This window comes from Vidua macroura, chromosome 15 (assembly GCF_024509145.1).
Source record: "Vidua macroura isolate BioBank_ID:100142 chromosome 15, ASM2450914v1, whole genome shotgun sequence".
NCBI lineage: Eukaryota > Metazoa > Chordata > Aves > Passeriformes > Viduidae > Vidua > Vidua macroura.
In genome coordinates, this window is record NC_071585.1 from 16,855,135 (window position 1) to 16,871,375 (window position 16,241).

Below are 16,241 nucleotides of genomic sequence, written 5' to 3' on the forward strand. Positions count from 1 at the left end.
CTGCTGCAATCATTTGTGTATTGGATACTTGAATTATACATTACACAGAAGGTCGCCCACTTGCCAAGCTGACAGCCCTGCTGAGCAGAGCACAGCCCTGGACAGGGGGGCTGATGTTATTTCAAGAAATGCTCAGTGCTGGGCTCAAAAAATAATAGTAAAAAAAAAAAAAGTAGTTCTGTGTATGAGAGCGGAATTTGTCACTGAATACTTCAGGGATTGTTTACTCATTCTGATCACGCTCCTGCTAGCTCTGACTCTCACCTGCTTTGCATCTGCTTCTGTTCTTGTCCTGAGGTGAGTTTGATGCTGCTGGGAGGTGACAGAAGTCATCCCTACACATCCCTACACCCCCAGTGCTCCCTCTCGCAGGAGATCCAGCCCGGGCAGGGGCACGTTCCCCCTGCTCTGCCTGCTGGGGCTGCCTCTGGTATTCCACAGAAATCCCAGCTTGGAAGGGACCACAGAGGATCCCTGGTGCCACCTCCCTGCTCCAGCAGGGCCATCCCAGGGCACAGGGCACAGGACTGCATCCAGAAACTTCTGGAAGATCCACAGTGAGGGAGACTCCATCCCCTCTCTGCTCTCTGTTCAGGGCTGGGCACTGCACAGGAAAACTCCTTCCTCGTGTTCAGGTGTATCCGTTTCTATCCATTGCTTTTTGTCCCTGCTTTCCAAAGGAGACAAGAGAGTTCCCTGCTCTCCTTGCAGCCTGCTTGAACTGTTCTTCACTGACAGAAAGACACCAGGGGTGCTTTTTCTACTGCCCTGCTCAGAAAAAAGCCCAAACCCCAAAAACTCTACTAAAAGCCCACAAAGTCATTTTTGTACCTCTCCTGTCCAGGAGGACAAACCTCACAGCATCTCCCACTGCTGCCAGCCTCTCTGAGAAATCATCCTTCACGAACTGAAATCCCATGAGAGAAGCAGTGATCACACTTTTCCCCTTCACAATATTATTTTTTCTGGCAGTGCTGACCGCAAGAAAACAAACGAAAAAAAGGAAGTGATTCAAAGCTAAGTGACAGAGTGCACTCATCCATCATCTGATCAGCTTTCTGCTGGTGGTCACACTACCTTGCTGTACCCAGGCTTAAAATTTAAGTCTGTGTCATCCCAAATTCCATTTCCCAAGCTAAAATACTGGATTTAGTAACAGGTTCCAGTAGGCCCTCTGCCTTTCTTCTGCTCTGGATTGGTCACAGCTGGACAACCCATGGCAGTGGGAGCCATTTCATCAAACGCATTCTTCCACAACCTGTTTTTTCAATTTGGCTGTATCAGAAAGATGTGAACAATTTTCTTTGGTATTTTCACTGAGAGCTCAAATCTTTTAATTAAGAATTGTTCATTCACATTTCCCCTTCCCTTCTTTTCCTTTCCCTTCTTTTCCCATGGTTTCAAAATCTGAATGGAAGCTGCAAAAGCCCATTGAGAACCTCTGACATTTCCTTCTCCCCGTGCTTTGCTGGCTGACAGTCAGAGCTTCCAGGACAAAAAGTGTTGTGATGGGTAATTCAAGAGCTGCTTCTCTTACTGAAGTCCCCAGTGCCTGCAGGGCAGGTGGATTTCTGGGGAGGTGGCCTCATTACCCAGCAGAAATCAGAACCTCTCATCTCCCCTTGGAATTGCAGTTGCCTGCTCTCCTTCTCACTGAGCCAGGCTCCTGCCTGATGCAACTCTAAATTTTCCCATCAATTTTAATCAACTGTTTCCAAACAGATTCCCAAGAAAACCACAAGCACTCCCGACCTGCTCCAGGTGCAGTGCTTGGCATGGAATGTGCTGTTGCCAGTGGCTCTCTGGCCCCCACAGTGACTCCATCCAATATTCCACTGGATTCCAGGGAAGCTGCACACATTTACTCCAGGCAAGAGCCTGGCCCAGAGCAGAAATTCAGCTATTTTGTCACTTTAAAAACAAAAGTCATCGTTTTTCAGCGTAATGTGCCATCCTCCTGTTTCTAAGTAAAAGATACATCACCAAACCCTCAGGGGGAAGGGCTGTGTGAGTAATAGCAATGGCAGAGTCTGCATCCCAACCAGCGTGCCAAACAATATTCCAAGAAAATACTTCTAAGTTACAGGAGTTGCGTAAGGCTGATTATTATTTTTGAAGCACAGAAAACCAAGTCCAGTTTCTAAAAAAGCAAACACATATTTTTAGCCTTGCTGGTCTCTTGATCTCAGACTAATGAGAACCATCTGCACTGGGCCTGGCTGACGTTGCTGGTAAATAACCTTTCACTGCAACATTCCAGATGTTTCAGAGGCTCCTCTGTGGAGCAGAGTTTGTCTCCCTGCCTGTCATCTCCCTTTCTGCCTTTCCTGTCCATGTTTGCTTCAGGAATATACATTCCTTCAGTAAAAAGTTTTTTTTTTTGTTAAAAATAGCTGCTCAGGATTTTTTTGCCTAATCTTCGTTAGGGTTCTTGCTCGCCGGCAGAGAATGAAAGCTTTTGTTCCTTAGTGCCAGGGTTGAAAGATAAAATTGGAGATTTGAGAAAGAAGCTACAGGATTTAGACTAAAAAACAAACGAGAAATCAGTTGGAGATGGATTTCTACCTCATCTTGATCCCTCTGAGGATTCCAGCTATTGAACAGACACGTTCCTTTTGTATTGAGAAATTCAAATGTGACAAACGTTTACGGAATACACAAATGTACTTTTTTTCTGAACAAGGTATCTCGCTAGAAAACCGTTGCAAATCATTATGTAAAGGAGTCCTGTGGTTTGCTTTGCTGCCTCTGCTGTGACATATCCTGGTACTGCCTGTTTCCTATGCAAAGAAAACATCCCCACACACACGGGTCACTTTTTGTCCCAGCCAAGCTAAGCTGAGCCAGACCGGTGGGAGGAAAATAAAGGGATTTAAAACCATCCTTTGACCTTTCTGTTATCTCCACCTGGAGCCTGCCTGAAATCTGATGTGTTACAGCTTCATTAAGGCTGTAACTTGGGCTGGGGTTCAGTTAGATAAGAAAAGCTCAGGTGTCAAACCTCCTGCTCGGGTCTGGGAGCTGCTGTCTGAACCATCCACTCCTGGTGCAATGAATCCTTCCTGAGCAGTAATTACCCCGCAGAATGCACTCTCCACTGGGTAATTCCTTCATTTGAAAAACTTCGTGTCACTGCCCCAGTGTAAAAGCTCTGGAAGGTACAGGACAGTCTGTCTGGTTTTTTTCTGAAGGGTTTGGGGCTGTGAGGCTCCTCAGGGCTCTGCTTTAAGTGGGGCATTGTGATGGCAATTGCTGCAAACTCCGATTTTCCGAGGCTCTGTGGGCTGGGACACGCAGCAGAACTGAGCGCGGGGTTTTAGCCAGCGCTCCTTTGTTCTTCTGTTGCCTGTTATCAAATTTGTTTCATAACAAAGGTTTCCTGAGCTTGGGGGTTTTGTGTGTGTTAATACTGGTAATATGATTTAAATATTCTGATGATTCATTTTCACTCCAGAGAGCTGAATCAGCCATGTAGAACATAACTTGCTTCTCCCAAACCGTTACCTTTTTCATCTTTTCTCGTCATTTCTATAAGGGGATGATTCATGCTCCTCTTGTATTTACCATTTGAGAATGTGCCCCACTCATTCAGCTATTTTCACTTCTTGTTCCTCTTTTTCAAGAAAAATAAAGCAAAGAAGAAACAAAAGTGATTGCTGATCGATGAGGCACATCCCACTGGTGAGCATGGCAGGTGAGCTAAATCTGAACTGGACAGACAGGAATAAAAGAGGAAAAAAATGCCTTGAATTATTAAATTGATCAGAGGCCAAATTGAGAAGTTCAGCCCCTGGCACAAATTTCACACATTTTTGAAATCCTGTGTGTTCAAGTCAGGGGCTGTGTTGGAATAAATGTGCTCGAACATATTCAGTATAACTTTTTTTTTTTTTTTCCTTTGGCATATTGGACAGAATTCCCTTATTTTATTCAGTTATTCAATTCAAATTTGTTTCTTCTCCAGCCTGGCTATAGTTGTGACAGGCTCAACCCATTAATTGGGGGATGGCAGTGTTAATTATTGATTGACCTGATTACACGAGAGCATTCTCAGAGATGGCTGTGAGATACATAAAAACGTAAGGAAATAACTGTGTCAGGCTGTGGGAAAACACTTGGACTCTTGTCCTCAATTTCCATGAGACACTGTGCTTCTCAGTGGTGAGATCAGTTTTAAACTCAGAGAGCATCTCTTGCCTTCCCTCTCTCACTGCCAGCCTCACCAGAACCAGGGTCCCCCTCCAGGTGAGGCTGGGACCATCCAGGTGATGCTGGGATGATCCAGGCGAGTTTAGGACCATCCAGGTGATGGTGGGACCATCCAGGTGATGCTGGGATGATCCCGGCAAGTTTAGGACCATCCAGGTGATGGTGGGACCATCCAGGTGAGGCTGGGATGATCCAGGTGAGGCTGGGATCATCGTGGGACTCTCTGGTTGCTCGTGCCCTCCAGGAGATGCCTCACTCAAAGGAAAGTCTCCCCCAGTTTTCAACCATTTCCATTTTAGGGCTCCCCTCATGCTTTTAGGGGTGTCTTTTCCGGGATTTTAATGGCAATGGAGTTCTTTACAGCACAGCAGCTGTAAGAAGCCCTCTCTCAGAAGTGTGTTCGTGAGAGCATCCCTTGGGCTGGGCCTCTCTCTAAACAGAGCTCTGGATTTTGAGCGGCGGCCAAGGTGAAATCACAGCTGGAGACAGGCTCCAAGAGCCACGGGGCATCTGTCCACACATGTGGCCACCCCTCAGGAGAAACGTCCCATGTTTGGGCAAATTCGTTTGAGGCAATGCTGCTGTGTGACCTCACTCCTCATCCATCCCCACCAAGAAACATTCTGTCCAACACTTCAGAGGACAGCACGAACCTGGCCTCACCTGGAGGTTTCACAGCAAGGCCGTGACATCAGCTCAGCCCTGCGTTTTACCAAGTGGCCCATGAGCAACGTGGGAGGGTCAGGAGTGGTCATGACAAGGCATTTCAGGGACAAAGAAATGGATCATCAGATCCATCCCTCCTGCATCTCACACCCTGTCCCCCTCGAGTGGCAGAGAGGTGACTCACCCTGCCCCTTGTGTGCTCCTGGAAACAACACTGTGGGCCAAAGCTTGGCTTTTTCCACAGCCTAGAGGTTTTCATGTCCCAAAGAGCCAAGTGTTCTTCTCCCCTATGAGTAATGCTGTGTTTTCACTGACCGCTATTACACACTCACCACCTCCCTCCATCACATGAGGGAACCGTGTCATTTTGCAAACATTGTCACAAACTGCAGGGCACAGAATGAATAAGCAGCTCTGGATTTACCGACACAGGGGGGGAGATTTTTGAACGCTTATGGTTTAAACACCACGATTGGTTATAAACACCTTGGAAGCTCAGACTAAAAAAAGCAAGGAAAAAGGACCAAGAGTAACAAAGGGACTCAGCTGGAGCATGTGCAGTGTAATATCCACTGGAATTTCTTTGGGCCTTGCCTTCCCGACAAGTTTCTTTACTTTTTGATGTGCTCTCGTGAAGGGTCACTCTTGGGTCCCCACACTGAGTTACTCCATGGTCCAGGAATGCAGGAATTGTGTTTTTTTGATAACAGAAACCTCACTTTATTTACGACAGTTTCCAGTTGCTTTTGCTGTTACATCCTCCCTTTCTGTCCCCTTTGAACACCATTAGATGTGGGACAAATTTAGACCTGGAGGGTGGCAGAAGTGGCAGAGATGAGCAGTGGAAGTACAGCAGGAGGATTTCCCTTGACTCCTGCACTTAGCACGGGACTTCAGGAGGAGACAGAAATGCCATTTCCATCAGCTCTGCAGCTTTCAGCCCTAAAAGTCCTGTATTATCTCAAGGTGGCTTTATCCACCTAAAACTATTTGTGTGTTGTGTGAACATGAAATTCCTTCTCACAGCAGCTGGTCACTGGCTCTACAGACCCTTCCCTGGTGGAAGCTACAAACGAGTGGAGAACAGGTTTGTGGCGGCTCCAGGACAGGGGAAAGAGGCCAAACTCCAGCTCTGCCCCTTCCAGTTCTGTCCTGTCCTCATGGGCAGAGTAATCCCAGGCTCAACACCAGCCTCTCGTGTGCCACGTCCGTTTATGGAGCCTTCACCTCGCTGGAAATAAGAGCAGAAGAACAAATGGCAGTGCCTCAGCAGCTCTTATCTCAATCTTTATGAGAATGGATGGTTCTGGGAATCTGAAGCTCTTACAGAGTCACTGCGCCCACAAAACGCTGACATCACCTGACAGGCAATAAACCCGAGGCTCATGTTTCTGGGGAGGAGAACACGCCTCTCCCTGCTCCTTGGTGCGAGCTACGTCATTTGTTTTCTATTCAAATTCAGCCTCCTCCCACGGAAGCCTTGCCTTGCCCTACCGGCCATCAAGAAATGTTATTGAGAAAATACCCGTCCCAGCGATAGGAAGAATAATTTCCCATAAGTGTATTTTATTGTGTATCTAATGCCTTTCATCTTGAAGTATGAGAACTTTACAAATACAGCGATTTTATTGAATAAATACCCTTATGCCTAGTGCAAGGCATGATTCACAGCAGATTAATAGAGGCAATTAAATGTAAGATTAAATTGCCTAAACCATTTGCCCTACTAAGCTGATCCCAGAGCTGCGAAGTGTATCAGTGCCACTAATTCCCGGAGATTTTCCTTTGCAGGCAGGTATTTAAGGATTTTGAATATCAAATCCAGGTATCCCAGGCTGGCTCTGTAATGCCTGTAATCATGTTAAAACGCAGCACTAAGCAACTTGCCCGAGGCAGCTCGGTGAGTCACGCAGGAGAAAGCAGAACTTCTGCCTTGCAGGAGCTGCTCAAGCAGAGTGGAGCCTTGCAGAACTGGGATGGGGCACTGTCCACGCTGCAAATCCTGCGTTTCAGGCCGTGACAAGCATGTGGTGGGCGCTGTGACAGGCGAACACACGGGTCCAGGGTCACACGGCGCTGGCAGCTGGCACAGCTGGTGGCAAAGCCCAGCTGCAGCTCCGGGAGCCTCACGTTTTGGAGCGTTTGGAGCTCTCTGCCCGCAGCGTCAGGACGAGATGGGAGCTCCAGGCAGCTCGTGGTGAGGAGCCCAGAGTCCAGGCAGTGCCCCCTGTGCTCCTCTCTGTGCAGGACTGGCACCCAGTGCTGCCGGCCCCGGCTGTGCCAGCCCCTGGGAGCAGCCAGCAGAGCAGGGAGCTGAGATCTCCTCAGGCAGGGCTGGGAGAAAGGGGTTTTCCATATTCCCCAAAGTCCACCAGGGTCCAGATGTGTCCCCGGTTGAAATATCCAAGCTCTGACGCCAACTCTTTCCACTCGTGGCCCACAGAAATAAATGTACCAGGTTTTCCAGCCAGGCTCTCCAGGAGTGAGACCTCAACCCAGAGCTGCTTTTCATGCTCTTAGGACTTACCCTCCTGCCACCCTGTTCCCCCTTCTCGTCAGCTCTGAGAACAAGGATTTGAGGCAGTCTGAGCTCAGCCAAACCCTGGCCAAAGGGTTAAATCTTGGGATTTAAATGCATAAAAAAGAATGTTTTCATTGAAGTGTGAGTCATCAGTAATTCTATATTGTTTGTGTTCTCTTTATCATGACCTTTCATCTCTGAAACCTTTTTTTGTTTCCCTTTCTTTCTTTTTATTTCTCTCCATCTTTCCTTCCTTGCTCGCTCGCTTCTTTTTATTTCTCTCTCTCCCTATGTATCTTTCCTTTCTTTTTCCTCCTGTTTCTTATGAATCCGTGCCTCTGTAAAATCTGTCCAAATATTTACAAAAGGAAATGCTGGGTTGTGAAACTGAATTCAGAGAAAATGTTACACATGCTGAAGAAATGCATCCAGCACGGTTTCCAAATGTTCCCACATGCATTTTTGTCCTGTGTCTCAAGTGTTGGGGCTTGATACTTCGTACCTTTATTCAGGCAAAACTTGCACTGAAAAGGCAGCGAGATCCAGGCTGGGGTCTGTTCCAGGGGTGCCGTAATTCTGGAGTGCTTCCATTTGATTTTGGCCATGGGTGACTGGTTAAAAAGCCTGAATAACCAGTGGGACTGGGTAACTGGTTTGTGCAATGGGCCCGTTCCAGGCCAGGGGTTGGTTCGCTTGTCACCAAGCTGGGACAAACTGGCATCGCTGTCAGGCAGAGCAGGAGCTCTCTGCAGCTCTGTCACCTCCAAAAAAACATCAGCCGGGCTGCACTGGGAGACCCCTGGTCCCTGGAGGAGCCAGGACAGGTCTCAGGTCCTGCTGAGACAAAAAAAAACCCACACTCAGCTGCGCCATGATCCATGAAGTCATTTTCCCAAGAAGTCCTGAATGCTCACATGTCCTCATGTCCTCGGACATGTTTTGGCAGAGGAACAGGGAACTGCTTAAGCCCCGGGGATAATGGGAGTGGGTCCCATCTGCTCGCAGAAAAGCGTCACCTCCCACCCCCACACTCCATGCTCATGTTTCTATTCTTACCCTCACAAAGGCGTCCTGGCCCCAGCGCAAAAGGGATTGTTTGGGAGGAAGGGGTTAATTTTGTGTTTCCTGGCTTTTGTTAGGGCAGGAAAATGAACCCTTTAGCAAGTCATTCAAGGCGGTATGAGCTTCTAAAAGCCACTTCGGGCCTGTTTTGTATTCTGCTTTCTTGCATTCTTTCGGCAGGTTTATTTAAGAAAAGAAAACAAAAATAAAGCAAGGAAATAGCCAGCCCAGGATTGTGAGTGATTAAGTACACACTGCCACATGTGATGAATTTTTTTCTTCCTGATTTACACCGGGTATAAACAAGACCAGATTCCAAAGCCTCACAGTTACATAAGTGCATCGAAAAGCAATTATCATTGTTGTGGAGATAAATTCCCTTTGTGCAAAGGCCTCCGTGGGGTGTCATCCCTGCACTGGCTCAGAGCAGCCAAGGTACCTGGCCCAGGCCCCTGGCTCGTGTTCAACGTTCGTGTGGTGCTGGTTAACATCATGGTGAGAGAAGTGGGTGTCATTGAGAGTCCCTTGGCTGGGCAGGTGGCAGGCCTGGAAATTTCTTTAAACTCGGGAAGAATTGAAGATGCCAGACTCGGGGATAAAATATCTCTGTTTTTTAGATTTGTGGGACACTGAGAAGGGTTTAGGACAAGGAGGTGGCACAGGGATACCTGTGAGCCAGACATGGGGTGGAATAGAGGCTCTTTATTCTCTTCCAGCCCAAACCATTCAGTGATTTCATTATTCTAGGGATGTCCCCAGGTCCTAATCCCACAGGGGTTCTCCACTGTGGCTGGACAGACTCTTTGCCTCTCCCGTGCCCCTGCCAGGAGATGCCTTAAATCGCTCCCACATCACACTCCAAAGGAGAAACGTGAAACAATTCCTGGGTACAGGCCCACAGAAAGCTCCGTGTCTGAGGTCCATTTCCTCCGGGAAAAATGATGAACACAGCCCTGTCTCGTGGCCATCTGTGGTGCTGGCTTGTGCTGTGAGAAGCTGGCAAGGAATCCATCACGGAGAATTCCTGCTGCTCATCTCCTTAGAGCAATCTGGGCAGGCTGGTGTTGGACAGATGATGTGCAAGGTCACCAGAGCTCGGTGTCACGGTGATATCTCATCTTTTGAGGTGCTGGCTGGGAGCACATCCAAGGAGGGCAGCTGGGCCTGCTGCCACCAGGGGTGAGGTCCCTGTGGTGGGACATGTGTCACCTGCCCAGCTGGTGGGTCCTGAGGGGTCCCTCTGCCCAGCGAGGCTGCTGTGATGGAGAGGAGTCGTTTCCCAGCACCCGAGTGTGTGAGTGCTCCTCCCGCAATCTGCTTCCAGCCCACCGCTAAAAGAACAACAATAAATAAACGGAATGAAAAGTGCAATCCTGTGTTTATTTTAAAGGAACGTGTTGAAATAACAGATTCATTTTGAGGCTGCAGTTCTGGCAGAAAAACCCAGTGCTCAGCAGAGCAGAGACAATCCTGTGGGTGAGCCAGAGCTGGCACTCACCCACCCGTGCCCTTGTCCATCCCCCTCCTCCTGGACCCCCTTGGGCACCTGGAAAACCCTGGAGATGTCAGTTAGACACAGAGCCCAGCTGGGCTGAGGTGGTCACAGCCTGGGGGACTTGGGGGAGACAGAAAATGCGAGGAGTGGGAGCCTGGTGGGGCAGGACGGGGAGAGGAGCCCTGCAGTGAGGGGTGGGTGGGCGCAGAGGTCTCCTCCAAAAAGGAGCAGCTGGAGGGGGGGGGAAGTGAAAACACAGAACTGCAGAATGGGGCGAGGAAGGAGCAGCTGGGAGCAGCGGGGCAGTGCGGGGGGAACAGGAATTGCTGGGGAAAGGGACGGGGTGATGGGCAGAGAGCGGCCGGGAGGGCTGGGGACACCCAGAGGGGACACCCAGAGGGGACACCCAGAGCAGAGCAGGGGAAGTGGCAGCAGCGCTGACTGGAAGCCCTGAGTAAGAAACACCCGAGTGGCTCGGTGGAAGTCAGTCATCCACGGGAAAAAAAAAGAAAACTTTTGGGAAGTGCTGGTGCACCAAAGAGGGAGGGAAAAAAAAAGAGAGCTCCCACCAGTGCCCTGCCGGTTACTGGGCAGCCCTGACCCCTGGGGGAGTTCTCAGTGGGGAAAAATGAACTTTGCATGGGTCTGCTGCGTTTTTGTTTTTTTTTTTCTATAGCCATGAAACATGATGGGAACTCTCAAATATGTGTTTACATTATAAATATATGCACAAATATATGTGTACACATATATATTTATGTGTGTGTGGGTTTGTACATGCAGATATGCCTATGCAGGGATACAAATGTATGTATGTGCATGCTCGTTCCTTTATACATATATTTTAGGAGAATAATCACACCCTCATCCAAAGCTCGACATCCCCACGCTGCTGCTCCTTGCCTTGAATTCTGTGGGAAAGGAGGGAGCAGCCAGTGCTGGGGGGTGGAAGGATGGAGCCGTGGGGCAGAGGACGGGGACAGCAGGCAGGGGACGCAGCCCGAGCGCTGCCGTGCTGGGTGGGGTGAGTGCGGAGGCACAGAATGGTTCAGCTCGGAAAACACCCCCGAGATAACCGAGTACAACCATCAAACCCCGCCACACCGCGTCCCTGCGGCCCCAGGGACCGGACACAGCGCGCGGGTGTGGACATGGGATTTTTCAGAGAGTCTCAGCTTGGTTTGGGTTGGAATGAACCTTAAAGATCATCTTGTGCCACGCTCTCACCTGAGCGGGGAGAGGGGCAGAATCCCCCCCTCCTCTGCTGCCAGGCCTGGGGGATCAGCCCAGGGCACGGGGGTTTCTTAGGCAGAGCTTTTCATCAACCATATATATATATATATACTTTATATATATATATATACTTTTTATATATATATATACTTTATATATATATATATATATATACTTTATACATATATATACTTTATATATATATATTTTTATATATACTTTATACATATATATACTTTATATATATATATTTTATATAAATATATATAAAATATATACCTTTTTTATATATATATACATATATACTTTATATATACTTATCTATTTATCTATATATATACACATATACACTTTATATATACTTATATATCTATATATATCTCTATATATATTTATATATATATACTCATATATATACTTTATATATACTTTTATATGTATAGAGATATATATACTTTATATATACTTTATATATACTTTATATATACTTTATATATACTTTTTATATATATATACTTTACATCTACTTTTTATATATATATACTTTATATATGTATACAATATAAAATTATATATTAAATATAAAAATATATAGATATATTTATACATAGATAATTATATTTATACATTATATAAATATACAAATATATTTATAAATGCAAAATTATTTAAATATATATCCCCATACAGATACATATACAGGTATATATATACACATATTTATAAATATATAGGCACATATATGCACAAAGACATAGGCACATATACATACACACACCGATTAATAAATAACATTATATTAATGATTATATAATTATTAATATAATTATATTATATACTTAATTAATTAATATATAACATTATATATACATTAATACATAATGTATATATAAAAATACACATGTATATGTGTATGTAGATATATATATACATGTGTATATATGTATATATACATGTATATATTATATATTTATGTATCATATATATTTATATATTTTTGTGTATTTACTTATTTTAGACGTTTATATATTTTATATGTTCTTCTATATTTATCTATTTATATATATTTACATATAAAACATATTTTCATATGATATAAATATTTATATATTTATAGAGAAACACAGAAATACAATATATATTTATATATAAATATACACTTTTATTCAAATTATATTATATTGATATTTATATATATTTATAAAATATTTTATACTTATATGCATTTATATCGGCGGGGTGTGTGTAGTACAGCTGTGCGTGCACACGTCTGTGTGTGTACAGGTGTGTTCAGGTGTGTGCAGGTGTGTGCAGGTGTGTGCAGGTGTGTGCAGGTGTGCAGTGGGGGTCTCTCACACACACACACACACACACACACGTGTACAGGTGTGCACAGGTGTGTGCAGGTGTGTGCAGGTGTGTGCAGGTGTGTGCAGGTGTGCACAGGTGTGCAGTGGGGGTCTCTCACACACACACACACACACGTGTACAGGTGTGCACAGGTGTGTGCAGGTGTGCACAGGCGTGTGCAGGTGTGTGCAGGTGTGTACAGGTGTGCACAGGTGTGCAGTGGGGGTCTCTCACACACACACACACACGTGTACAGGTGTGTGCAGGTGTGCAGTGGGGGGGTCTCTCACTCTCTCTCACTCTCTCTCACACTCACACTCACACTCACACTCACACTCACACTCACACACCGGCGCGCTCCCGGCCGCCCCGCGGGCGATGACGTCACACCGGCGGGGCCGGGCGCGCCCGCGCTGGCGGGCGGCCAGGGTGACGTCACCCAGCCCGCCCCGCCCCCCCCCACGTGACGCGGCCCCATTGAGAAAACGCCGTCCCGCCGGCGCGGCCCCGATATAAGCGCGGGAGCGGCCGGGACACCGGGACACTCGGGGACAGCGGCACCTCCGCGCACTCTGCCCTCCCTCCCTTCCCACCATCCATCCAGCCATCCATCCAGCCAGCCCAGCCATGGTGAACCTGCGGGTGTGCGCGCTGGAGTGCGAGGCGCTGCGGGCGCTGCTGCAGGAGCGCGGCGCGCAGTGCCTCGTCCTCGACTGCCGCTCCTTCTTCTCCTTCAACGCCGCGCACATCCGCGGCTCCTGCAACGTCCGCCTGAGCACCATCGTGCGGCGCCGCGCCAAGGGCGCCCTGGCTCTGGAGCACGTCGTGCCCAACGAGGAGCTCCGCGCCCGCCTGCGCCAGGGGCTCTTCCACACCGTGGTGCTGCTGGACGAGCGCAGCGCCGACCTGGAAGCGCCCAAGCGCGACAGCACCATGCTGCTGGCGCTCGGCACCCTCTGCAGGGAGGCCCGCGGTGCCCGCATCTGCTTCCTCAAGGGTGAGTGGCCCCGCGGGCGCCGGAGGGGACGGGGGCGCCGGGCCGCCCCGCTCGCCCCCCGGCCGCGCGGCGCTCACCCCGCGCCCCTCTCTCCGCTCTGCCCCCGCAGGAGGTTACGAAGCCTTCGCGTCCGCCTGCTCCGAGCTCTGCACCAAGCCGGCCGCCCCCGCCGGGCTCAGCCTGCCCCTGAGCGCCAGCCCCGCGCCCGGCAGCGCCGACTCGGGCTGCAGCTCCTGCGGGACGCCGCTCTACGACCAGGTGAGCGCCGGGGGGAGCGGAGCGGGCGCGGAGCCGCCGCCGCGCCGAGCGGGGAGCGGAGCGGGCGCTGCCGCGGAGCGCCGGCCGGCCGTGACCGGGGCTCTTCCTCTCTCTGTTGCAGGGCGGGCCCGTGGAAATCCTGCCGTTCCTGTACTTGGGAAGCGCCTATCACGCCTCCCGCAAGGACATGCTGGACGCTTTGGGGATCACGGCGCTGATCAACGTCTCGGCCAACTGCCCCAACCACTTCGAGGGGCACTACCAGTATAAAAGTATCCCCGTGGAGGACAACCACAAGGCGGATATCAGCTCCTGGTTCAACGAGGCGATCGATTTCATCGGTAAATGAGCTCTTTTTGCAATCCGCGCTTTTTTTCTGGGTTAATGTCCCCTGGGGTTTTTTTGGCATGGTTTTTCCCCAGTAAATCCTCCGCCTGAGATTGGGGAATAGCATTCCAGTGGGAAGGCAAATTCGGGGACCGTTTCCATTAGTTTAATTCTACTCACAGGCATAATCTTAGCTTTGTAAAGCGGTTGGAAATCTTGGTTCAAGAGGCACTGGTCTTGCAGGAAAGAGTGAATTTAAGCGGATCAGTATTAACGTAATCTTGCAAGACTGCTAAAGTGACCTGGAGGAGCTATTAGTATAATTGGAATTGGAGCCCACAGTGAAAATAGCTGCTTTCCTCGGGACAAAGACTCCCTTTGTCTCAAAAGCTCCGGGTGCACCTATTAGGCTAAGGAAGGGATGGATTAAAGAAATGTAAAACAGCAGTCTGTGCTTTTTCCCACCTCTGGAAGCAGTGGGACTTGTTTGCTAACTGTGTGCTTTGATTCTTTCAGACTCTGTGAAGAACGAGGGAGGAAGGGTCTTTGTGCACTGCCAGGCTGGCATTTCCCGCTCAGCCACCATCTGCCTCGCTTATCTCATGAGGACCAACAGAGTCAAACTGGACGAAGCCTTCGAGTTTGTCAAGCAGAGGAGAAGCATCATCTCCCCAAATTTCAGCTTCATGGGGCAGCTGCTTCAGTTCGAGTCGCAGGTCCTGGCCCCCAACTGCTCAGCAGAAGCCGGGAGCCCCGCGATGTCAGTGTTGGACAGAGGGGCATCGACCACCACGGTCTTCAACTTCCCCGTCTCCATCCCGGTTCACACCACGTCCAGTGCTTTAAACTACCTTCAGAGCCCCATCACTACTTCCCCGAGCTGCTGAAAAAGCAGCTGAAAAACGTGGCCAGGACTCTCAGACTTGCTGTCTCAGATGTGCAATAACGACAGGGACAGTGTCACTTGTGTTTTGTGGGGAGTCATTTGCGTGTCCCAGACCGGTGTCGTCAGTGGAGAGGAGCTCACCCAGTGCCAGAGAAACCAGGTGTTTCTGACTTCTCAAGCAAATGTCTGCACAGAGATCAAAGGACATTGGCTCTTCCTGAGCTGTCCCTCCTTGTCTTCTGTCTGTCCCAAGCCTGCTCTGTGTTTAGTAGCATGCTCACCAGTATTCCCATTCCTGGACACTTTGAGCAACACTGATGCTGTCCCCTTTTATATGACAGTCCTATTTATTTATTTTTACATTAGTGCATTGTTGTTGGGGTTTTTTGTTCTTTTTTTTTTTTTTTTTTTTTGCCTTCACAAACGTAAAGTTTCAGTTCTAGAGAAACCAAATACCTCAGTATTTTTTGGTACAATAATCCTGTGTTTGTATATCTGTCAGCTCTTCTTGTTTCCCAAGCACTGACATGAAAGCACCAGGCGAGTGCTTTTTTTTTTTTTTTTGAGTTGCCAAGGGTTGTATGTTTGCTGATTTATTTATGATGTGAAATAATATATTTCTTCTTAGGAAGACATAGTTTTGTTACATGATTATAACTTTTTTTATACAAACGGAATAAATTATGATATTTCTATTCATCTGGATTAGATATTCTTTAAAATACTGCATTTCACAGTTACAAAACTCATGTGAAGCTCCAGGGTGAGGAGCTTTAATTTTCAACTCTTCTGGCCTCGGGTCTTGACTGAGAAAAATGGATTTAAACAACATAATTGACTAGAAACTACTGCAGGTTCTTAACCTGAGCTTTTCTTTGTCCCCATGTAATTGTGTGCAGTGGCAGGGAGCCAAGGCTGGCTTCTCAGCTGGGAGTGGATTTGGCTGCCCTGGTGGCTGTAACAGTTAGAACCAGCTGAGACTTGGGCACTGGGCTACAGTGAATTTAAAATAGTGCTTCTCCTAAGAAGGAGGAATAAGCTTCCTTATTCCTTGTTTACTTCTAATGCTTGAAAGGTTAAGTCTAAAAATTAACCTGTTAGTAACAGATCTCTAAGGCTTGGCACAAACTCACAAAGTGCTTTTCTGGCCCACCTCCTTAAATCCTTTTTGCAACTCAAACTGCTTCTGATGCCTGGAATGAAGTGTTTGGCTGGCTGGGCTATCTCTGTAAACAAA

General features: G+C 48.0%; 1 protein-coding gene and 1 long non-coding RNA gene across 2 annotated transcripts; both read left to right on the forward strand.

Moving 5' to 3' along the window:
- The first annotated feature begins 12,460 nt into the window (after positions 1–12,460).
- Positions 12,461–12,739, forward strand: LOC128815113 (uncharacterized). The gene is made up of 3 exons (XR_008439551.1): positions 12,461–12,510; positions 12,573–12,622; positions 12,719–12,739. It is a non-coding gene; the product is annotated as an uncharacterized LOC128815113 (long non-coding RNA).
- A 335-nt stretch (positions 12,740–13,074) lies between these two features.
- DUSP1 (dual specificity phosphatase 1) lies at positions 13,075–15,703 on the forward strand. Its single transcript, XM_053991401.1, has 4 exons — positions 13,075–13,533; positions 13,643–13,791; positions 13,913–14,132; positions 14,635–15,703. The coding sequence occupies exons 1-4, from the start codon at positions 13,164–13,166 to the stop codon at positions 15,003–15,005; spliced, it is 1,110 nt and encodes a 369-aa protein (XP_053847376.1). The 5' UTR covers positions 13,075–13,163; the 3' UTR covers positions 15,006–15,703.
- Positions 15,704–16,241: the final 538 nt, after the last annotated feature.

What these genes read in the sequence shown, in the direction of transcription:
- DUSP1 (XM_053991401.1), top strand. Translation starts at nt 13,164, where the DNA reads ATGGTGAACCTGCGGGTGTGCGCGCTGGAGTGCGAGGCGCTGCGGGCG. An exon ending in CCGCATCTGCTTCCTCAAGG is followed by an intron (nt 13,534 to 13,642) that starts GTGAGTGGCCCC and finishes CTGCCCCCGCAG; the next exon opens with GAGGTTACGAAGCCTTCGCG. An exon ending in CGAGGCGATCGATTTCATCG is followed by an intron (nt 14,133 to 14,634) that starts GTAAATGAGCTC and finishes TGATTCTTTCAG; the next exon opens with ACTCTGTGAAGAACGAGGGA.